Genomic DNA, 24745 nt, shown 5'->3' on the forward strand with positions numbered 1-24745 from the left:
TAATACGCTGGAGGCCAATAACAGCGCTTTTGGTGTCCACACCTGATGAGCAGCGCTGCATCACCAGCGCTGGAATCGCTACACCCCAATCAGACCAGCTGTACAGCCAGCGCTGCAGCCAGGGAGTTGCAGCACTGGCTGGGCTGTCCAAGTGTGTACACAGAGTGAGTTGCAGCGCTGTAACCCCATCACCAGCGCTGCAACTCTCCAGCGTAGCCAAGCCCTCAGATACTGTTTTGAGACCCGAAGTGAAGACAGCTGCTGTCTCCATTCTAAACTGCAGGGACATTTAGTTCACCAGTATGTAATTATCCAGGGTGGAGTTTGGCCAGAACACCCCTTGGGGTCTTTAACAAGGAGGAGCGGTCAGGAACAATTCAGTTTTAAATCTTCTCTAGCTAACACTAACTAATGAGAAAAGTTTAAAAAATAATTCTCCCCCTCACCCCTGCAATTTGCTTAATAATAGTGTATGGAGAGTTAAGCGAGAGGACCTGGCAACGGAGCTGGGGATGTTATGCATTTGTATCATGTGGACGTGCCAGGCTATATTATCAGACACAGAAAAAAAAGGAATGTTGGCTAATCAGAGTCCAAATGTCAGCTGGAGAGATTGTTGTGACAAGACTTTGTTTTTCTGAAATAATCACTAGCTAAATGCTGAAGTAAGGCCAAAGATTTTTTGATGAGGGCCTCCATAAAAGAATGTTAAGGACACTGAATAATCACAGAAGGAGCAAAGTCTTGTGAAGGACTGAAAAAAATATGAAGAGGTAGGAAACATTGAATCCCAGCAAATGGATGTTTCTTTGAAAGGAAAGAGGTTAATATTAGGGAGTCAAAGTAGAAGGAAAACGAGGGTATCTGCTGAGGGTGTGACAACATATGAAAGAGCACATAGGGAAGGGTGGATGCATTTAAAAAAAAGGAAAAGTATTAATCATAGTCTCATAATTTAACAATGATACAACCTCCCGAGTATTATTTATTAAGCACTATTATTGTACCTAATGTGTGAAATAAGAAGTAGGCAATGTGGTTTAGACACGCAGTGCACTAGATAGGCAGGAAATGGTCCATTCTCAAAATCAGTGTAGTTTCCATCTCCCACCACCGCCATATGCATGTTGCTCTTTTTATGGTGGTTTAGCATTGATTGGCTTCATGGAGGAGGTGTTTTGAGGGATTGGCATGTTTAAAGAGTGGTTATTTGAGCTCTGATTCTCAAAGCTGCTTAGGCACCTCTGAGGATCTCAGAGTTGATGCACAAGGAAATGGAGCTGACTTGGGGGGTCGTATCCAGTTTTGGTCGCCTCAAATGGAGATAGGTGTAGCTGTAACTGCAAATTGCAAAGATCTAGAAAAGGGCAATACATGTGGTTAGAGATATGAGGAGAGTCTCATCTGATAAGATTGCAACGCCTAGAGCCAGTGTTTTCATAAGTGTTCCCTGATTTCATATACCTCAAGGTTTGGAGGCCTGCGTTTTCAGAAGTCCTGAGTAGCCACAGCTCTTATCTGAAGCCAAGTGAAGAGATGGTGTGGATACTCAGCAGCTTTGGAATTCAGGCCAAGGGTGTTTCAGGTTGGGCACCCAAAATCAGTGGGTAATTTTGAAAATGTTGCCATAGGATTATTTAACCTGATAAGAAGACAAGTTACAGGAGACACGATTGAACATTTATGATTATGAATGGTATATAGTCAATGTGAGACAAAACCACTTTTTTTTAAATGCTACTTCATAATATGAAAGCACAGAGACATTCCAAATTAGTGATCAGTATATTTAGGTTGAGTGCTGCTTCATACAGGGGACAGTCAATCTATGTAGTTCACAGCCTTAGGAAGCCGGTGAGTTAAATATTGACTTTTAAAGGGGCTGATTGAATTTATGAACAATAATATGTTTCAGCTGCACTTATTAAGAAGAGGGTAAATAAATCTCGTGCTTCAAGTCATCAACTATGTCAGTGGTCAGGAGCCCACATCCATGTAAAGAGTTGCACCATTGACCAAGTGCATTATGGGGTTTTTTCCATCTTCCTCTGAAATCTCAAATATTGGTTGTGGTCTGAGATAGGATCCAGTTTGTCTATGTTCGTCTTGCAACATGAAGAGAATGGTTCACATACAGGATGAATGGGTTGTACCTGAGTCAAAAAATACAATAATGCATTCCACCCCGTTCATCATGCAGAGTAAAGGAAGCTGTCTGAGAACTGAGTTTATTAAAGAACAGTGAAAGCTTTTATAAAGGACTCAACCCAGGTGGAAGATGTTAATCTGAGTTGAATCAACTGTGTTGCCAACAAGGAAATGTTTTGTTTGACTGCAATACCTTACCTAGCAGGGAAGGATTTTCTGTCACCTTTCACTGATGCAATCTATCCAGGGAAGAGGAGCCTATCTGCGTGCTCCAGACTCTGATTTTCTAATCAACAGAGACAGTAAATGATTTACACAGGACAAAAAAGAGAAAATTCCTTTATAATTCTTCTTACATGAACGGCTGAGACTGAGTTTGGGCTCCTGGAAATCAGGCTTCCTGTGCTGCTGAATAGTTGTTTGTTCAGGATTTTATTTACTGGAGCATGAAGTGATTTTCGAAGATTCCCTTCCTCTATTCTTTCTTTTTTAAAGTGAGCCACTGAAGAAAATTGGAAGGAATGACACAGTCAGCAGTCAAAGATGTCAATGGGCTGGAGAACCCCAGTTTTATGGTGAGTTATTGCTTGAAGAAAAGTATAGCTTGCATACGGTTTGTATGAGTTCTGAGAAGGAAAATGAACAAGAGCAAGGGAGGAAAGGGGAAAGAGAAGCAGCAGAAAGAGAGAGACAGAGAGAGAGAAGGAGTGTGTTAGAGTGAATGAAAGTGGGAGGGAAGAAGGACAGATTGAACAGTCTTTCTAGGGTCCTTTGTAAAGATGAGGCTGACATGGTCTGGTATCTTCTTCACTATAGCCTGTTGCTTGTACAATAGTAATTTAAAGGCTGTTTTGCTTCTTTGGAGTTTGTTTCATGTATTCTAAAAATAAGAAAGAAAAGATGAGAGGAGATGAACTGACCCTGCTTCTGCTATAGTCTATGAATCTGTTTCAGAAGGGATTAAACCTTCTACCTCTTGTTACTCTGTCCCTGGGTTGGAGATTTTATGTGATGACAAGGGCAGGGAAAATTAAAACTGGTGAAGGATTTGTTTTTCTTTCTTTCTTTCTTTTTTTTTTAAATGAGTCTATTTCAAAAGAGATAAATTGACAGAGAGGTTGATGGAGAGAATTTGGGGTGAACTAGGCACAGTGCCCTGTAGATTTCCAGTACAGTAGCAAATTCACAAGTGAATTATATGCGGTGTGACTAGCAGGTGTGTAACTGTGCTGGAAATACTGGAAAACATATTAGGAGGAGGAGGAGGAGAAGGGATGGTCTTGTGGATAAACCACAGGACTGGGAACTAAGGAGATGGGGAACTTTGTTCTCTCCTTCAGAATACAAGTAACTTCCTTAAAATCAAGAAGAGTTGCTCATCTCCTGAGGGAGGGTTAAGAATTAGGTATCTGGATACTGTACTCCTGCCACAGACTGTTCTGTTTGACCTTGGGCAAATCAGTTACTGCTCCGTGCCTCAGTTTCCCCATCTGTAAAGCAGGAAAAATAAAACTTAGCTCCCTTCCAGGAAGGCTATGAGGGTAAATGGGTTAACACTGGTAAGGGGCTTTGAGATTGTCACGTGGAAGGTGCTGTAGAAATACAAAGGGTTATTATTTTTATTATTAAAATGCTCCCAGCCACAACTCAGTTCAGGCTTCTAACTTCCCTAAAGATTGACTCCTCCCTTACCTTGATTGCCTGGGTTCTTTGTGTTTCAAGCAGTTCAGTTTTCGTGGGGGTCGACCTGGATGTCTGAGCTTGCAGGATCGAGGCTAATAACTGTAACGGATAAGTAATGAATCTTCTGCTGCAGGCAACAAGACAGAATCCAAGAGTTGTCCTGCTCAGGCCCCCTGCTGCAGAAGAGACAAGGGTTTGTCCTGCCACAGAGACTTCTGCTTGTTCCCGCTTCTCCGAAAACGAGAGGTCGATTCCATTCAGCAGTGCCTCAGGCTCTCTCCTTTCCAAGGTTCCCAGGCAGGATCAGCCATTCATGTGGAACTGGCAATGGTACATGCACTGGACTAGTTACTTTGCTATAAGCTTCTTTTCTGAACAAGAGCTCTGGAAAGCGAGCTTGCTTCTGTCTGGATACAGCTGTTTTTAATGCTCCCAGCCTGTCTACATAAGGACAAGAGATAGTGTTTTAAAATGCATTAGCCAATATGTTTTAGGCCTTTGCACTTACTATAGACTAGCTTGTCTGTTGAGGATAAAGGTCCAGATATCTGGACATTTGATGCAAATAAGGCCATGTCACACCTACATATTTGATATATGTGCATCATTTGTCTTTTTTATTTTGACTTGAAAAGTTGTATTTATTTTTGTTCCTGTTTCTTCACTCTACAGTATCATTTGCTTTGTTCCCTTTGTGGGGAGACCCTCTCTCTCTCTGCGGGGGTTGTTTCAGACACACCTACCCAGCTCCCTCATGCCTGTGTTCATAGAGACACACTCCAGGTCCTGCCCAGCCATTGCTGCTCTTCCTCTCCCCAAAGTCCCAGCTCCCACTGTGAAAGTTGCTCATGTGGGTGCAAGATAGTCCTCTCCCCTACTGCACCCCAGAGTCTGTGCATGCTGAGGTCTGGCTGAAAGAGAAGGTGAGCTGCTCTGCACACCCACTTCTGTCCAGGAATGTTCCATGAGGGAGCCTTTCTTTCTTGTTAGGGTGGGTTAGCCCTAGGAGTATGGCAGGGCAGTGGCCCCCAGCCTCCCTTCAGTTAGGCAGTGCAGCTTTAACAAGGGCTCTCCTGCCAGCACCTCACTGGGTCTCTTGTTTCTTGGTTGAGCAGAGTTCCGGGTTGGGGGGCACTGGGTTGTCTGTGCATATAGCATGCTTGGCCACGGAGGGGGAGTGGGAAGGAGGAAGAACGTGCCTTGTGGTGGTACAAAACCACCGCCATAGCCAAACACAGGCGTGGGGTGGGCAGCACATACGGCTTTTCTCAGCTACAAAGGTGGGTCAGCACACAGTGCTGCCTGGTAAGAAGGGGAAGGATAAAAGGAAGAAATCGGGCGGGGAGGGGGAAGGTGACCCAGAGGACTGCGCCTCCCAAAATGATGAGAGTTTCATTGGATCCTCTCTCTCTCACACACACTCTCTCTCTCTCATAGTTTTCACATTGTTTTTAAATGCACTTCTTGTTCCCATCCCAGCCAGGTTGGAGTTAGTGTGAATTAAATTACCCCCTTTCCCACATGTTGACAAGAGTCTGAGAGACATCCACAGATCCCACTGAAGTCAATGAGAGTCGCAGATGATGAATACCTCTCTGAATGAGGGTCTTACTGAGGAATGTTCTGTCTGGTCCCTACAGGCTGAAGATGGAGACCACTACAGTGCCTTGTCTGAACCCGATGCTGAGGGCCTAAAGGAAAAGAAGAAAGACCAGGGCAAGAACTGCAGTACGCTAGTGTACTCTGTCACCGACATACCACCATGGTACCTCTGCATCCTGCTAGGGATTCAGGTGAGACTAGCAAGAACATGGTGGAATGGGGTGGGCGGAGGTTTATTGGCTTGCTCATAGCCCTGCTTAACAAGTAAAATGTGAATTAGGAAATGGCTCATATTTACTGGCCATGCTTGCAACCATCTGATTGGCTGTTGGTGATGTCAAGTCATCCCTGTTAAGTGCATGGGGTCAGATTGTTTTTGTTTGATATTTATTTACACTGAGCTCAATGCAATACAAACTGGCAGATGCAGTCCCCGAGCCAGCAAGCTTGCGCTCTGAGGACAAACAGTAACAGACAGACCATTGAATAACGCCAGTGTGACAGAGTTATGGAAAACATCTAAAGGCTCCAGGCCCTCTGTGACTCCACTACAATAAAAGCTAAGCAGAAGTAGCACAAAAAAGAAACTGTGCAGCTTCTATCAGTTTATAGGACTGTGCGAGAGAAATACACCCAACTTGGGTGATACAGTGCAGGCCAATGCAGTAGAATATCTATGTGGTAAGATGCTTACCAATGATTAAGCTAAGACAGTGATGCTGACTTTGTTTGGACACTGATGGATAGTTTGTGCTTTGTTCATTTCTTAAAGTGATCTTGTCAGTTTAGTTTAGACTCAAACTTTGGCCTCTGTAAAAATAAGGTTTTATGAAACCCAAGATCACTGGAAGTATTTCCATCATTTTTTTTTAATTAAAAAGATTCTAATGAAAGCAACAGTTATTTTGAGGAAAGGTAAACATTTCCTGCAGTGTTAGCACCTCAAATGTTGCAACACCATACTAGTGCATGGGAAGCAGAAAGTGATGTTGACAAGGAACAAAAGCTCTTTCATTGCCCAAGCTGAGTGAACTGCACAATCAGCATTAACCGTGAAAAGAAAATTGGATTTTAAAGATTCTTTTCATGTAGATGGCTAATTAAAGGTCTTTAAACACATATGTATACTGGGTTTATTAAAAAGGTGGGGCCTGATTTTTCCACTTCTTTGCATCTTATGTAGCTATTTACACTTATACAAACAGAGTATAAAACAGTGCCACTAGGGTAAATGAGTGGACAGTTCTAATTTGGTAGCATTTTGCGCCCACTTTGCTGATTTTCCTGGCCTACAGGAGCAAGAGAAGTGGCATTAGGGATGCTGCAGGCTGAAGGAGTTGATGATGCCCTAGAGCAAAGCAGAGTGTCTTGAAACACACATTTGGCATAAATCCAACCTGATACTTCCCTCCAGTGACCTCCCCCACTTTCCTGGTAGAAAGCCCGCAGAATAGCTTTCTCCAGACCCTGGAAACATGCTAGTTCCCATTGGACAGCCCCTTGGAAACTAGGTTCTGTTGTTTCTACCGAGTGCCAAGTGGTGGTAAGGTGAGAAAAATGGATAAGGTTGGGATGGGGGTTAAAGTCTGACAGACACTTCAGAACAGCCCCCACCAGAGAATAAAACTTGTAGTAAAAAATTAAGGTTATCAGGAATTAGTGTTCTTGGTGTCATTTGAGTCCAGATCTACAAGCGACATTTCACCTTCCCTCAACAGTAGAATAGTTGTACTGGGCAGGTACCTTTTTCATGACAGTCTTTTCTCTGTGGTTCTTAGCACTACCTGACAGCTCTGGGTGGTCTTGTAGCCATCCCTCTGATCCTGTCCAAAGAGCTTTGCCTGCAGCACGACCCCCTGACCCAGGGTCACCTGATCAGCACCATCTTCTTTGTCTCAGGAATTTGTACCCTCCTTCAAGTCCTCTTTGGAGTCAGGTAGGCAAAATCCTTGCAATATAACCTTGTGACATTATTGACGTGAACTGTGACTGTATAGATCATTGTTGCAACCAGGGTCCTATGGTTGCACCAGGTCTTGTACAGAGGAGGCCAACTGGGGTGTCTATGGGAAGGTTGTAGTTTGCTGGTTGTTATTATGCTGTCTATATGTGTGTATCTTTTTTGTATTCAAAGTTATGAATATTGGCTATGTCCTTGTTTGATTCTAAGTAGCCTCAGTGTTGCATTTGGTCAGCTTCTTGAGAAAGGACTATTCTCAGTAAGTGCCCAGTCAAGAAACACTTAACTGGCAATGGACTTGGGGAGATGCCAGTCCACATCTGAGCTTTCCTGAGAACGTTCAAACTAACCTGTAAACAATGGTGTCGGCCTGCAAAAGCTGAATCATTCATAGACATATGACTTGCCCAGATGACTGCAAACTCCATCTTGAGTGAATTTTACACAGGAGAACAAAGGGGTTTCCACCCACAAGAGAGAGACTATATAAGGCCCTGGAAGCCCCTCCACTTTATCTTCAGCTGGCTCAAAACATTGCCTCTCCACCCCAAAAAGATGCCTGAAAGAAATTGGAACAAAGGACGGTAACTACAGGGGTGTGAATGACTGCTGGACCTAGATTAGGAAGGAGTCTAGTCTGTAAAAGAAGCTTATTGGAACATCTCTGAGGGTAAGTTTACCTACATTTAGTTTCCTACTGTATTAGGCTTAGACTTGCATGTTTTTGTTTTATTTTGCTTGGTAAATTACTTTGTTCTGTCTGTTATAACTTGGAACCACTTAAATCCTACTTTTTATATTTAATAAAATCACTTTTTGCTTATTAATTAACCCAGAGCACATAATTAATACCTGGGGGAGCAAACAGCCGTGCATATCTCTCTATCAGTATTATAGCGGGTGAGCAATGTATGAGTTTACCCTGTATAAGCTTTATACAGAGTAAAACGGATTTATTTGAGGTTTGGATCCCATTGGGAGCTGGGTGTCTGGGTGCTAGAGACAGGAGCACTTTCTAAGCCATTTTCAATTAAGTCTGCAGCTTTGGGGGATGTGGTTCAGACCTGGGTCTGTGTTTGTAGCAGGCTAGCGTGTCTGGCTCAACAAGACAGGATACTGAAGTCCTAAGCTGCCAGGGAAAACAGGCTCAGAGGTAGTCTCAGCACATCAGGTGGCAGTCTCAAGGGGATCTCTGTGACCCAACCTGTCACAGTGGCATAATCAAGCAGGATCTGTGCACAGCTGATTGCTTTGAGATACTGGTAGTGATTTTAAGTGAGTTTTGAGTGTGGTGACTGGAGAACAGAGAAAGTGGTTACTGGTTTGTTATTTTCTGTTTGTTTATTTCGGGTGAGGAAATAAGCACAAGAACGCAGGAAAATGACTACAAGTGAGGCAGCTACAAAACTAGAGCTGGCCAGACTGGAAGCAGAAGAGAAGGCAAAGGACCATGAGTTTCAATTGAGGCTCAAATGAAGCAGAGACAGCCAGGGAGGAGACTGCACACAGAAGGGCTATGGAGGCAGAGGCAGCCAGGAAGGAAGCTGCTCACAAAAGAGCCAGGGAAACCCAGAGGTTAGCCCTGGAGTTAAAAGACAAAGAGATTGAAGCCCAGAGGATAGCATAGCAAGATGCTCAGCAGGAGAAGGAAAGAGAGAGGCAGCTAGCCCTGGAGTTAAAAGACAGAGAAATACAGGCTCAAATTGAGGCCCAGAAGCATGAACTGACTGTTATGGAGTGGAAGAAACAAAACCCTTCAGCAGCTGGCTCCAATTCCCCAAAAATCCACAAATGGGAGCAACTATGTCCACAATATGATGAATTCAGTGATATTACTGAATATTTCGTCACCTTTGGGAGACTGTGCACCCTTCATGCAATTCCTGACAATCAAAAAATGACTAAGTTAATGGTAAAATTGACTGGAAGAGATCTGGACATATTCAATAAGATGCCTATTAATGATGCTTCAAACTATGGTAAATTTAAGGAACTGGTTTTGAAACAGTTTCAGAATACACCTGAAACCCACAGGATTAAATTCAGGAGTCTTAAGAGGGGATCTGGATTGAGTAATGTGGCTTATATAAATGAAATGAGAGATTTGTTGTGTCGAACGGGAAACTGAGGCTCACCCACTCACTGATCGGATGGCTTATTGCCAAAATGGGTCAACTTTGGAAAGTATGGAAATTGGTAGTCAGCTGACACCAGTCGAAAAGGGGGAAGTGTTGTCAATGCTGAAAAGATACAGTGAGGTATTTTCCAACAAACCTGGGAGGACACAGTTTTTGTCCCACAGAATCCTCACAAAAGGGGTTTATTTCCCTTCCATCCCCACACACACTTCCAGGCCTTACAGGGCCACCCGCAAGGTGAAGGAGCAAATTCAGGCTGAGAAACAAAGCATGTTGGACCTGGGGGTGATTAAGGAATCTGACAGAGTGTGGGCTTCCCCTGTGGTCTTGGTCCCCAAAAGGGATGGCACAGTTAGATTTTGTGTAGACTGTAGAAAACTTAATGCTGTCCCTGTAACAGATGCCTCCTTCATGCTAACAATTCATATTAATGACATGCTGGATGTGCTGAGTCAAGCCAAATACCGTAGTACCTTTGATCTAACCAAAGGTTACTGGCAGATCCCTGGGGAGCACAGCAAAGATCAGCTTTTATCACTGACATAGGGCTCTATGAATTTACGGGTGTTACCTTTTGGTCTGATAAATGCTGGTGCAACCTCCCAGAGGCTGGTCAACAGAGTGTTAAATAATTTGCAGAATTATGTGAGGGCATACATAGATGACATTTCTGTATTCAGCAACACCTGGGGTGACCACAAGGAGCACCTGGAAGTTGTGCTATCAAAGCTCAAAGAAGCTGGGCTAACCATGAAACCCTCTAAGTGCAAGATAGGGGCAGCCAAAGTCCCTTATCTGGTGCACTGGGTGGGGGTGGGGCAAAATATCCCCTGACCCACTTAAGGAGGAAGCCATCGTAAAATGGCCCATACCTCAAAGTAAAAGGCAAGTCCAATCCTTCATAGGCTTGGCAAACTGTTACAGGAGGTTTGTGGAGGGGTTCAGTGACATTGTATCCCCAATCACAGACCTATGTAAAAAGCATCAACCTAATAAGATAATTTGGTCAGAGCCATCCCAGAAAGGCATCAACAAGGTAAAAGCACTTGTTAGGGGGCTTATTCCTTCACCTTCTCACTTTCCTGGTCCTTCTTGCATGAACAAAGAGCAACAATACCCAAAGTCCAAAGATGCAAACAATTTGATGTTTATTGGGGTGAACTTCCAGCAAGCATGATTCCAGTTTCTGTCCTTAGTGTGCCCCTTCCCAGCTCTGACACCACAGAGCCTTGCTTGTGTCCCTGCTTCTGTTCCTATCCCCTGTTCCCATTTCCCCCTTTAGCAAAACATGATCCTAATTCCTCCATCCCCAGTCCCTGTTCCCAATCCCCTCCCCACTTCCTGATTGACTGCAGACTATATAGTAAAACTTGAGTTCTGCTTAGCTATAGCTTAACCAATCATTTTACTGAAATTTAATTAACCAACCCTAACATATTGTAACGTGGTTATTTAACCAATTATATCCCACCACCTTAATTGGTTTACATCCAACAAAATTAATTATACAGCAGACAGAAACAATCACAGAACCAGACAGAGCCCATGCAAATAAACATATAAAACAATACAGAAGTGAGGATTTTACAACTACATCTATACAGACATAAGGGTTTTCCAGCTGTGTCTATTGATAAGTGAGTTCTTACCAGACAGGATGCCATCAAACTAAGTTTCCTTTTACATCTTCTAGGCTCTTCCCTTTCTCTGGAAGTGATAGATCGGATCACCTTCCTAACAGCCCCAGATTGCCTGATTTCAATATGACTAATCAGGGCCTCAGACTGTCACAGTAAGAGAAGGCCATTACACAGACAGACAGTGATTTTTGATTCTTTCTTTTATATCTCTATAACTAGCTAAGTGATAAGAATACACCTAAGTTCTTAAAGTATAGGCCTTTGCAGACAGGCCTGAATATCTATGTCCTAACAGCACTCTTGTCTGCAGAGCCTGTGCTGGCCAGCCCTGACTTTGATAAGCCTTTTGAATTGTGTACTGCTGCATCAGACACAGGATTGGGTGCTGCGCTGATGCAAACAGGGGAAGACAGCAAGAAGCATCCCATTGCCTTCCAAAGCAAGAAGTTGTCCCCTGCTGAACAGAATTACTCTATCATAGAGAAGGAGTGCTATGCCATTGTGTGGGCTGTCAAACAACTAAGCTCTTACCTCTTCAATAGTTATTTTGACCATTCCTCTTCGTAACCATCCTCTGTTACCAAATGTTGGGCCCTTGGGGCTACTACCTCTGCATGGATCTTCAATAGCTCCCAGTGGAGTAGATTACTGTCATATCAGTTAAAAAGGTCCACAGTAATTAACTTGCATACGCTGCAGTTTATTTGAGAAGGAATTACACAAGCAGTAAAAGGTTACATTAAGCACATCACTCCTATGCTAGCCATTAAAGAATTATACATTAAGAGCTATACAGTCCTCTTCTTTCAACATCCCAGACTCAATATATTTTATATTTTGCAATCCATTTAGAACAGTTAGGGTAATGAGTGTTAAGCATACAATCTTCAGGGAATAAGTTTATAAAAACTTCGAATCTGGACCCATTGTATATGTATCTGTGTCCATGATCATGGTCTGGAATTAACCATTCCATACATTCAGGAGAACAATTGGTTAAATTATGATGTTCCTGGGTCACTTGGGTTATATTAACCCATGTTTTACCTTCTATGTTGTATACTCCCTATATATGAGGTATGGCATCTTAAAGCACATTGATGTTCTTCAGGAAATTTTCATCTAGATACTTCCCATCCCTCAAATCGAGTGTTATGGCAATGTCCCTTCACCATTATCCATTTATTTCCTAATTCCCATTTGAATACAGATTCCCTGCCATACCCTAATGAACATGTGGTCTGGGTACACCAATTACATTCCCATTGACATATGCCCATATTCTCAGTGATGTTATACAAGTTCACAGTTGCTCCTATAGCTATGGCAGGAAACTCAGTCCCATTTTCAAACCGAGCTTCTTGAATTGCACATTCCTGGGGTGCTTTGGTTCGAAGTACCTTTTCTTGGGGTACATCTGGTTTCCATAGTTCCCCAGTTCTAGTATCAATAACTTGTGATTCCTGAAGTCCTGACTTATGTATACAATTAGTTACACATAACTAATTGTATACATAAGTTAGGACATACAACATAATGCATTGTTTACTATCTGGATCGTATTCCCATTCAACTACCAAAGTGTGTGAATGGAAGTTCCTTGCCAGCTTTTTGTCAGTTCCTTGTATCCATATGGAGACACATGCTCTATCTGTTATATGAAAGGTCCATTTTACCTGAGTGTCCTTTTTGGCCCCAAAGGGTTTAACAGATTCTGTTACCATACAGTGCCAAAATTCTCCATCTCCCACATCTAGTTAGTCTTCCTCATCGTAACCTTTACCAGGTCTGATCACTCTTTCCAGTCTCTGAACCAAGGAATCTGCTGCTTGGATAACAAGTTGTGTGTTCTCTTTTTCCTTTAATTCTGGGAAGATAAGCATTGTTGAAATAGATGTAGACAATGCTACAGAGGTCAGCTCAGAGCCATTATTTATGGTAAGGTTCATGCCAGTTGGAACTGTGCCTAAATCTATATTATCCTCAGCAGTTAGGGACCATCTCCGAATTTCCCTTCTTGCTTTTTCAGTTGAAAGAGGGGTTGTTATAGGTCTGCATCCTATAAAAGGTGGAATTAAGGTAAATGGACACTCATATCGGAATCCCTATTCTATCCTCCTATAGAGATGCGCTCCTGGTTGTACAAATACTACTTAAAATTTCTCCAAGCATCTCCATCATGGAGACCATCACCACAAGAACCTCTTCCTGGTAAGGGGTAGGTCCACCGTACAGGATCTCTACTCCAGAGTCTCATGACATTCCCGTCCCAAGTCATATATCTTTCCTTTGCTTTTATCACCTCTCCATGAGGGGTAACTATAACACTCAGTCCTATTTCTCACTGCTTTACTCATTCAAGATTGGTACCCCCAATTTGAAGGAGAAAATCTTATATATCCTTGGTATAGTCCTCAGTCCCTTGATTAGAATGTTCTCATCAGTATATGTTCATAGGCCAGAAGCTGGATCAGGAATCAAGAACACTGTTTAAACACTTTCCATCCCCCCCTCACACCTCTCCTCTTGAGGACTCCTTACCAACTTAACAGCACAATACATATACTAACAAACTTAAACAAAGGCTTTGTTTAAGTTTGTTAGCATATGTATTGTGCTGTTAAACCCATATAAAGAATGCATGACCTCCCTAGCCACCTTCTGCTCCTTTAAGGAGCAGAGTGCAGCTCCACCCCACTCGGGGATGAGAGGTGATAGCCTCCCCAAGCCTTTCCGGTACCCCATAGCTGCTAAAAATCTCTTGCTGGTACTACATACTGGAGCATATCACTCTACTTGCGCTCCTGACTAGATCGTTCTGTGAACCATACCCACTTGTGATCCAATATTGCCTGTAGTACGTCCCCTGCTTCTTGCACATCCACTGGCTTTGGGAGAGTGCTTAAGATTTCCACTCTTTGTTTACTGATAGTACAACCCTCCAGTCCCAAGATAGTACTATCTCCACAGCTGCTTGTATACCCCCACATTCAGATTTCTTGTTGGCCCACGCCATAGGGAATTCTTGTGTCCATCCATTATCTGGTAACACCACAGCTGCTATGGCTTTGCAAGCTCCTTTTCTTAATCCTCCTGAAATCACCTGCTCACTTACAATCCTTGTCTCCCCTTACCACAGCCAACCTCCTGCTAGATCAATTATCCATTTCTCCTGCTGTACCACATCTGCACCTAGGATAACATTTTCAGTCATGCTGTTACAGACTACCATATCCATGCAAAACTTACTGTGTCCTATCACCCATAACAGATTTTTGTAATAAAATTCCTTTCACTCCTCTGCTCTGAAATCCAAATAAAGGAATAATCTGTTCTTTCTGTACGTCCTCCTGCATTGATTTAATCAGAATTGCCTCTGCTCCTGTGTCAATTAATACTAGCAACCACTGTATATTTCCTTCCTCCCCCACCTGCCCTGCTTCCACGTAAGGTCTGCCAGTTATGTGGGGCTTCAATTTAGCCACTAATGTCCAATGTTGGGAGCAGGGGTTGCTAAGGGCAAGACAACCCTACTGAGATATGGAGCTACCCTGATAGGAAGCTGCCATGTTCATCTGAGCCAATTCTTGGGACAACAAACCATAAGGACCTACCAGATCTCCCATACCTGTTCCCACAATTTCAACAGCCCTAGCCTCAGGTTGTGGCACAGGCTGTGACATTTTCCCCACCAAATCACCCACAGCATTTAACAGAACCTCCAAAGGCTGTTTATCTAAACAAGTCATAGCTGCTCCTCTCTCCTGGAGTAAAGCCCATATTTGTGCTCGCACTAGTCCCCAGCCGGATCACCCCACTCCACGTCCCATGCCAGCATCATTAGGACCACTGTAGCCTGCTCAGTTGCTGTAAGAACCCTCGCTGACTGCCTTCTGGGAGGAGCCAATTATTTTTCTCACTAACTTTTCTGCCTTCTGGGTCATTTTAATTAATATGGCCTGATCCAACTCCTCTTGAGATCCTATAAACACCGTAATAGGTTCCCTTATACCTTATACCTTATACCTTATACCATCATGTCAAGTTGTGCTCACACCATTCATTCAGCATGGCCACACCAATCTGGCACCATCCCAACTTCTTCCCCCACCCCCAATACCTCGCCCCCTGCTTCCTCCTCTCTGCCCCCTTTCCTCTATGTGAGTGATGGGCAGGGCCTTGGAGGGAAGAGGCTGAGTGGGGGTGGGGCCTCTGGGTGGGGGTGGAGGGCCATGGTCCAGGCACTGGGACTCACAAAAGACTAATCCAGCCCTGGTGTTGGTGAAAGGGTTTGGAATAAAATACAGACTGAACATTGAAAGGAAGTGGGTCTGAGCAGTTTTTGGGGCATCAGAGGATGGGGACAGAGCACCACCCTGTCACATGGGAATATGGGAAAAAACCAAACCATTATGAAATGACAATGTTTGTGTTATAGCATCAAAGAAAGACTACAGAAGGGACTGAGATCCCCTTTGTTCACAGTCAGGCAAGGCTCCCTAATATGCTTAAGGGTGAGTCATTTTATCTGCTTTTCAACAGCACAAAGGCCCTTTTGATTCCAAGAGAAATCTGCTAATCACAATCTTCTTGCACCAAGCAGCTACTTCCTGGTGCATTTAATGTGGAAGATAAACTCTTACTTGGAAGTTTCGAGGAGCTCCCAGCATTACTGTAGTGGCTGCTCATGAAGGGCAAGAACATCAGGAGCTGGTGGGAGAGGAGAGAGTAAGAGACCAGTGCTCCTTTGCTGTGACTCAACCTTTGTCAGGAAGGAGATCAGCAACAGATCCCCATCCCAATTGGTGCTGAAAAAATTGTAATGGCTGGTGGCTTTTACATGGAAGATAAAACCACCCAGAGCTCACATGAATGAGAAATATATATTTAGATGGGGTATAATCCCTCATGTCTTAGGGCATATAGTGACCTCTAAATGACATAGGTTAAGAAAACAATCTCCCTTGTGGGTGGACAGGTTATTCCATTACTGCCTACTCCAGAATTTCTACATCTTCATCAGATGCATCAAGCGCTGACCATTGTCAGAGACAGGATACCAGACTAGATGGAGATACCTATCTAGTGATGTTTGTCTGAAATATCCCCATGCTCTTAGCAAGTGTTCAGGAATTGATCCAGCTGGAGAATGTTAAGTGGATTCTGTTGATTTACTGAGGCAGGTGGATTGTTATCCTACCTGGACGTAAGGGAGGTGGAATCCCTTCTGAGGGAAACCCTCTTCCTTGGGGTCTTGCAATTCCTTTACCCAGCAATTAGCTGATGGGGTGTCAGTAAGTGGCTCAAGCCAGACTCTCTGGCTTTGGGAAACCTGATGGTGTTAGTTGCTCTCAAATGTTTTTTAGAGAGCCTTCCAGAGAGGGAGCAGAGTTGGGTGTGTCAGCACCAGTCATCTTTGCTGGCAGGAGCTGTGTGGCACACAGAAGGCTGTGTAGAGGTTGAGATGGCAGAGAGACCCTAGAGCAGTGGTTCTCAACCTATTGTGGGCTGCATATGCATCTCTCTGTGTTATGTACGCACAAATATATTCATACTACTGGTATGGCCCTGAAGATATCACATGGGTCTCAGCTGTGTGCTGATTGGGCCACAAGCGGCCTGTGAGTTGAGAACCACTGCCCTATAGGAATGGCTTCAACCCAGACTTGAAGGATGAACTGTGGGACAGACCAAGGAACCATCTGGAAGAAAACTAATGGGCCTTGGGGGAGCTGAAAAGGATGCTTCCTTTCCTGTTGCATGGGTGATTGTGGAGATCCTGGCATGCACATTCTGTTCCATGATGGAATGTAACTTGGGGGGAGATGTGGACTTAGCAGGACAATCACCCAGAATCCAGAGGGGAGTCCACAGCTTAGCCTTGATTTGTTCTCTGTGTGCAAAACAGGGACATATACCAAAACCTTGTCCCTTCCAGAAGCATGATAATGGGGAGACACAGGGTCTTGAGATCCTAGGAGGTGTATTGTGCACAGGATTCCCAGGCCTATCCTTCTGTAAAAATTCCAATACGAGCAAAGGATTGTGCTGGCAATGCAGGCTGCGAGTGGCCTTCCAATCAGTGTGGCTTGAGACCACTTATGCTAGGAGTCTGCCTGGGATGCAGAACATAAGCCAGGTAGGGCATTCATGGATGGGTTTCTATGAGATCTGGTCAAATGGGTGGCATGAACAAGCTGCAGAGTGAACACTTGTCCTTCACCTTCTTTTCCCCACTTGGGAGCCAAAAGCAGTGGATCCTTCCACTAGCAAAATTGGAGTTTGGCCGCAAGTAAATTATCTGTCACCTTTGTGCACCGTACATAAGATTACTCATGGCATGTCAAAGAAGCTCTTTGAGGCAGAGACTCTCTGCCTGTCACTGTTATGAGATACCTAGCACATGTTTATTAATAAGCACAGTATAACAATTCTTTTCTGTAAACTCCAGACAGTTGTCTTGCAAGCCACACTAGCAAGAACTCAGTGAACTGTCAAGCGTAGCCTCAGCATTAGAGTTTGTTCTCCGTCCTAAACCAGCGCTAGCTGGGAACTACTATGTTGTAATACCAGGCAAACACACCCACCAAGGAGCAATAAATCTACTTTTTATTCAACAGGGGTGTTATTAGGCCTTCTTTAAACAAATAAAACTGACAAATGAAACTACTCCCTTGAAAAACCTCTCTGAGGTCTGAAATAGGGTCAGTGCAGTAACAACAAATGACTGCTTGGGTGGACTACTTTAAACAAGAACTTGCTGATGAGTTTCCGGTAGTGTTCAAACAAACAAACCCTAATCTCACAGAGTGCAAATAACCATGGAGGTAGAAATGCATAAATTATAAGAGAAGGAGACAGTTCTGTCTATTTGTATAGCATGTTTAATCTCAAAATGCTTTCTAGGCTCCTGGATGTGCCTAAAACACCACTGATAGAGGCTGAGATTTTCAAAGAAGACTAGAGGAATTAAGCCACATAACTTCCGTTGAAATTAATGAGAACCATGTGCCTAAATCCCCTTTTTTGGCTTTTAGAATTTCAGCTTTACCTTCTCTGTCTCACTTTCCCCATCTATAAAATAGCAATAATATTGCTTTGGACTACTGTGCGCATTAGCTCATTCATGTGAAGTGCTGTCCAAGGCCAGTACTGCCCTGTGTTTCAGGGGCAAGCCCACTGGACTTTCATATGCTGATCTCCAGAAGCCATACACTTTGCTCATAGGCCAGCCAGAGTAACTTGGGAGCAGTACTGCATCAAGAGCATGATGGAGAACTGAGATCAGTTGCATTTGCTAGTGGAAGTCTGAGAAGAGCCATACAAGAATTATCCAGTCCACAAATTGGAGTTCAGGTTATTGAAGTGGGTGGTAGTGGATAAGTTTCCTGACTACCTGTATGGAGCCATGTTTCTGGTACACTTGGACAGCAACCCATTGACATATGTGCTAATATCGACTACATTTGATAGCACAGAACACCAATGACTCTTTGCATCTTCCACTGTTGACTTAAGTCTTTGGTATCAGCTTGGTCTGAATAATGCTGGTTCCCTGTACCTCTGCCCTCTCCTACTGGATTGTTGGAGGATTATTCCTGAATCCGTGGTAAAAGCCATGTGCCCTCCACTAGACCCAACAGACCAACAAATGCCTGCACACTTGCAAAGTGTAGTAGACCAGTTGGGCATCCCTCCAGAAGCTATTTTAACAGCCTATACCTGCTTCACCAATTGAATGTGATTTCTCTATAGCAGCTGAGCAAGTCTGCCTTAAGAAGCTCAATATACTAATCCTAATTTACGGGAATCTTATTTTATATCCTGGAGAAGGAAGGGGACAGCCAGAGTCACCAATTAAATCTCAGCTGGATGCACCACTGTTCTTAAGGGAATAGAGTCAACTTACCCTGAGGAATGGGCTGTTGTACTGTGTAAATAAATCAGGGATCCCCAGCCCTGGAGAAAGAGTTAGTGCTCCCTATTAAGTTTAGGATTATCCTGTATTCCCTCCATGTAGACATGGGACATACTGGAGTGGACAAATCGCTTGACTTGATAATGTTCAGATTCTGAATTACACAGAGAATTCTTTCCTTGGTGTCTGGCTGGTGAGTCTTGCCCACATGCTCAGGGTTTAGCTGATTTGCCATATTTGAGGGTTGGGAAGAAATTTTCCTCCAGGGCAGATTGGCAGAGGCCCTGGGGTTTTTTTTGCCTTCCTCTGCAGTGTAGGGCCTGGGTCACTTGCTGGTGGATTCTCTGCACCTTGAAGTCTTTAAACCACGATTTGAGGATTTCAACAGCTCAGACATAGATTAAGGGTTTGATGCAGGAGTGGGTGGGTGAGGTTCTATGGCCTGCGTTGTGCGGGAGGTCAGACTAAACAATCATAATGGTCCCTTCTGACCTTAAAGTCTATGATTCTATGCTTCTACTGGTCTCATAGGACTTACGATATAGGGAAGCATTACAAAGCTTGCTGTTGGCACATACAGAGGAAGACATTGCCCTTTGATCAACATCAGCTGTGGATCATTGGACTTGCTCTGTATGGACTTTTTGAGTTTGGAGAAAGACAGTACAAACGCTGGACATGTACTAATGGTCATAGACTGTCTGGTCCAATATGCTCATTCCCCACTGAGGACCACCATTGCAAAGGTAATGTCATAAAACCTTTTTGTCTGCTATGATCTGTCCTGTAAAATCCATTTAGATCGAGAGAGAGTTCAAGAGTCACCTTATCAAGGAGCTACTGCAGATAGTGGGGGTGAGGAAACGCAGAATGTATCCTCTCCAGGAAGACCTTCAGCCAGAAAGCTTATTAAGCACTTTTTGGAGGCAAGTTGAACTCTGCTGAGAAACCCAAGTGGAGCCAGCCTGTCAGCTTCCTAAAACATGCCAATCACTGCACAAGGAATAAGTCCACCTGATATTCCCCGTCACATTAAATGTTTGGAAGAGAGTAGACTTCCTGTGGACTTGTGCTTTGGAGTATCTGCTGATGGAACCTCTATTATCTAATATTGTTCAGCTAGTTACAACTGAGGAGGGGGAACCTCTTGCTTCTGAAGATGACAGAAAGTGCAACTTCCCATGTGGAAGGCTAGTCTATGAATGCATCACTTATTTGGTGTTCTGAGGTACAGACTTGCTGGAAAACCTGAAATCCCAGGTCCAGAAGAACTCTAATACCTGATCGGTCCATCTGTGATGCCCAAAGGCATGTGCTGAACCCTGTAGCCAAACCTTTCACACCACCGAAGTATCCAGAAGGAACAGCCCTGGATAGCATGGAAGAGCCTACAGAGGGAGGAATTGCAGACAGTGGCATGGAGCCTGAGGTGGGGAGTACATGACCTGTTACCCCAGGAGATCCATCAATACCCAGGTGCTCTGGATGAGAACTGAAGCCCATCATCTGGTTAATCTATGACTCTCATAGAATCATAGACTGTAAGGGTTGGAAGAGACCTCAGGAGGCCATCTAGTCCAATCCTCTGCTCAAAGCAGGACCATCTCCTGATGGTGCCTCTTGTGTTCCACAAATGGGTGTTGGGAGTGTGCTGCCCAGTACTGGAAACCACTCTTATACTCAAAGTTTAGTAGGACGTTGTGCTTGTGTGTGTTATATTGCCTGTTTTTGTGGTATTCTTAATCAGAGTATGAGCTCAAAAGCATATCTTGATTGTATTATATACTACCTTACGTTTATGCTGAAGTGCTTGATAATGACATCTGATATTTCTCAGGTAGGGGATGGCATAACTCTCTTTTGGAATTTCCTGGCGCCTGGACCTCTGGGCTAAGCCTCTAGAGGCATGTCTATACAGCCTATAGTAGTGAGCCTCCCAGCCCAGTTGATAGACTTGGGCTAGCGAGGCTCATGCAAGAACTCTTAAAGCTGCATAGCCAGTGCTTTGAAGCTGCAGCTTGGGCTGGAGTGTGGGGTCTGAAGCCCATGGAGGGAGGTGGGCCACACTCCAGCCCAAGTTGCAACTTCAAAGCACTGGCTAGGCAGCTTTTTTTTTTTTTAGCCTTTTTTTAAAAAAAAAAAGCTGCAAAAGTGTAAACAAGCTGGGAGGCTTGCTGCCGTGGGCTTTGTAGACATACCTTATGGGGCCCTGTTGAAAGGGTTATGACTAAGATGGCTGCCAGAGCCCTGAGACCCCATTCCCAGAGTGCTTGGAGTCAGTGGTGGGGAGTGAAGGAACTAGAAACCCTTGCTGGGACCAGTTAAGGAGGTTTCTGCATGGGATGATCTGGATGAGCAGTCCACTGTACTAATGTCTAGTCAGGGCTGCAGTTTTTCTGTTTGGAAGCTGAGAAAGATGGACATGTCTCAGGGCATCCCTGCTAAATTCCCACTTCCCTGAAGGGAGTTTGTACAGCTCTGAGTCTTTAGCTGCATGGACCTGGTATTTCCAGTGATGAGAATCCACCAGGGAAAGATTTGACCAGCTACTGAGAGCCAGCTGAGACCACAGGAGGATTCCAGACCAGAGAACAGATGAGCCCAGCTGAGAGAGGACCCTGCCCCACCCAGAGGTGGAGAAAAATGATGTTTGTTTAAAAACAGGCCAATGACCCAGCACTGCGATATGGATTCCCAGGATGTTCAGCCTTGGCCTATCATTCACCTCGGGAAGGTGCTAGGGAAGAAGCGGTGGGTTGGAAAAGTTTGTGAGTGTTGGGAGGTGGGAAGTTGGTTTAATTACAAACATTGGTTTAAGTATTAGTTAACCTTTTTAATCCCTTTCTTCAACAAGTCCTATTTTCCTGTCTCTCCTTCCCAGTTATAGTGTTACGTTTGGTGTGTATCATTCCGTTGACGTTTGTTTTATTGATTTAATGTCTCCTGCGTACTGGGCTTGGCATCCCTTGCCAGCTACAAGCATGGCCATTAATTTCTCAAGGGACAGCATCCCTGTGTCTCTGGCACAGCAAGGAATAACTTGAGGTATCATGAGCCAAAAAGAAGAACCCAGGACCTGACCTGTTCAAGAAGAGGGGAGAAGCTGCTCTAAATATTGGCCTTAGCAAACACCAAGGAAAGAAGAGGGCTTAAGCCATGGCTGGGGGGGGGAGGGCGCAGGCTACACAGCATTTATATCACCATATTGTCAAGACCTACTCTAAGCAGCATTATATGATGACATGGTGGTAAAACTCCCTGAGCCCAGTGTATACTAGGGCTCCCACAATAGATACCTGGACTAGTGCTGCAGCATGAGTGGGCGATTTTCAGAAAGAGCTCAATGTGCATACAGCCTTGTTCTGTGGGATAACAAGGTAATAAAACTTGGAGCAAGGGCTGACGGTAGAGTGACCAGACAGCAAGTGTGAAAAATCGGGACGGGGGTGGGGGTAATAGGTGCCTATATAAGAAAAAGCTCCAAATATCGGGACTGTCCCTATAAAATAGGGACATCTGATCACTCTAGCTGGAGGGACAGGGAGATCTGATTTAAGGAGAGAGCATCTGTATCCCACTAGCATGTAAATGAAGTCCCTGTGGAGGCAATTTAACATAGGTGGTAAAGACATAAAAAAGATTAAGCTGTTTGTGTAGCATGTCAGGCTGATGATTGTTTAATCTCTGTAAAGTGTGGATCCCAAGTTGGAAGGCATTATAGAAGGCAAATTACTATTATTTATTCAAAACTCTAGTAGGTGTGTGCAGGGCTGGTGTAACCACTAGGTGAACTAGATGGCAACCTAGGGTGCCAAGATTTGGAAATGCCAAAAAGCGGTGCCCCACAATTTTTTTTTTTTTTTACACTATTGCTCCCGGCGCGGGGACGGGCTGCTTGCAGCCATGTTGGCACCTAACTCTGCGGGCGTCCTCTGCAACCACGTGCCCCACCGCCTCCCTCTGCCGCACCCCACATCACTGCCCACCTGGGCCCTTCCCTGCCAGCCCAGATCCACCTCCTCCCTGAGCCCCCGGGCTGCTGCATCGCTCCCTAGCCCACTCCCTCCAGCTCTGGTAGTCCCGGACCCCCTGCCGCAGGAGCCGCTGCTGCCTAAGGGCTGCCGGAGCGGGTGACATCAGCCTGCCTGCAGCTGGTCCTATTGACAGCAGTGCAACCGCGGAAGGGAAGAGTGGGGGTGCGGGGAAAGGAAGAGGAGACCATGGCCACCAGTCCACCTGCGGGGATGGATCATGGCCCTTCCAGAGGATACGGGGTTAAAGAGCTGCAAAAGTGTAACTGTCCTCAGCATGTGTCACCTTCCAAGGCTTCATCCCCATCCGTCCCTGCAGCCATGTGGAGCAGGTAAATACAGCCCCATTTTGGGGGAAACTGAGACAGAGAACAGGGATGTGATTTGCCCAAGGTCACCTGGGGAATCATTGTCAGAGTCCTGCTTTGAACATAGGAGATCAAGGCTCCTAATTCTGCACTGGCTCAGACCATTAGACCAGAGGCCTTCAAGCCCTGAGCTCTGAACCTGCCCATGCAAGGTATTAATCTGGGATTCAGGGGCAGCACATTGCAAATTTTCAGTGAAGAAACACAGCTGTCTCAAGCCCTTATGGCTATAAGGAAAATCTTCCAAAGGTGATGGGCATCTAGCCAACACAGTTCTGTCTGCTGAGTCTGCAGCCAGCCTGGGACAACAGCTCTAGGAAATTCAGCAGTAACTGTTAAGTCTAATTACGACACCGTCAGAGCCAGATTTTCATGTAACATGGGTGACCAGTTGCGTGGTGCACAACCACTGCAAGTGCGCAAGCAACTCAGGTTAAGTGGAGCTGAACCCTGGGTAGGCTGCAGCACTCAAGAGATTTTGTTCTTCCACTGAATGACAGCAGATGCACCAGTAACTTTACTAGGCAGAAGTTTAGTGACCACATTAGGGCCATACGCCATATCCTCACCACTCCCAGAATTGGGCCAACTGCCCCTCATAATTCTCCTAATTGCTTGTATTGTCATTGATGGGAGATCTGCTGTGGATTGAGGGGTATATATGGACCTGCCTTTGCAGGCTCAGTCCTAGCCCAGCATTTGAAATAAATTGCCCTGAGTTTCAGAAGTACTGAGAACCCTGGAGTTCCCACAGGGGAACTGCAGGGGAACCGCAGGTGCTCAGCATCTCTGAAAATCAGGCCCAGAATGACACTGATGCCTCTGCCCTAGGTCAGAGCTCTCTGAGTAAGGGGCTTCAGCAGCAATTGGCGTGGGGCAGAGTAAAGCAACCAGAACAGTCATGACAGAGGCTGGAACTCAGTCCTGGCCTCACACCTGTGGGAAAGGCAGGTCTTCAGATGCCCCCTCCTGCCTGCATTGCACTTTCCAGCCCAGAAGCAAGGAACCATTTCACACCTTAGAGCTGGGGGGAGCTGAAGCCCAGAATAGGGAAGTAACTTGCCTGAAGTCATCCAGTGAGTTGGTGCCAGGGTGGAGAATAGAAGCCAGATCCTGACTCCCAGCTCTGTGCTCTGATCCCCAAAACAGCCCTTTCCAGATCCATGTGGGGGGCAGGAGGGACTCTAGCCACATGCAGGAGACCCAAGGCCATTTATTTTCATTAAATATGTAGATTAAATTATGAAATTAATACAT

General features: G+C 44.8%; 1 protein-coding gene across 1 annotated transcript in view; it reads left to right on the forward strand.

The window, feature by feature from the left end:
* The first annotated feature begins 2597 nt into the window (after positions 1–2597).
* The window catches only part of LOC116829622 (solute carrier family 23 member 1-like), a 50141-nt gene continuing 27993 nt past the window's right edge, over positions 2598–24745 (forward strand). Inside the window, exons 1-3 of the mRNA XM_075067416.1 lie at positions 2598–2723; positions 5472–5624; positions 7212–7369. Of these exons, the coding sequence (XP_074923517.1) occupies positions 2670–2723; positions 5472–5624; positions 7212–7369 (365 nt within the window). The 5' untranslated portion in view covers positions 2598–2669. The remainder of the gene's footprint in view (positions 2724–5471; positions 5625–7211; positions 7370–24745) is intronic.

The sequence above is a fragment of the Chelonoidis abingdonii genome, chromosome 1 (genome assembly GCF_003597395.2).
Source record: "Chelonoidis abingdonii isolate Lonesome George chromosome 1, CheloAbing_2.0, whole genome shotgun sequence".
NCBI lineage: Eukaryota > Metazoa > Chordata > Testudines > Testudinidae > Chelonoidis > Chelonoidis abingdonii.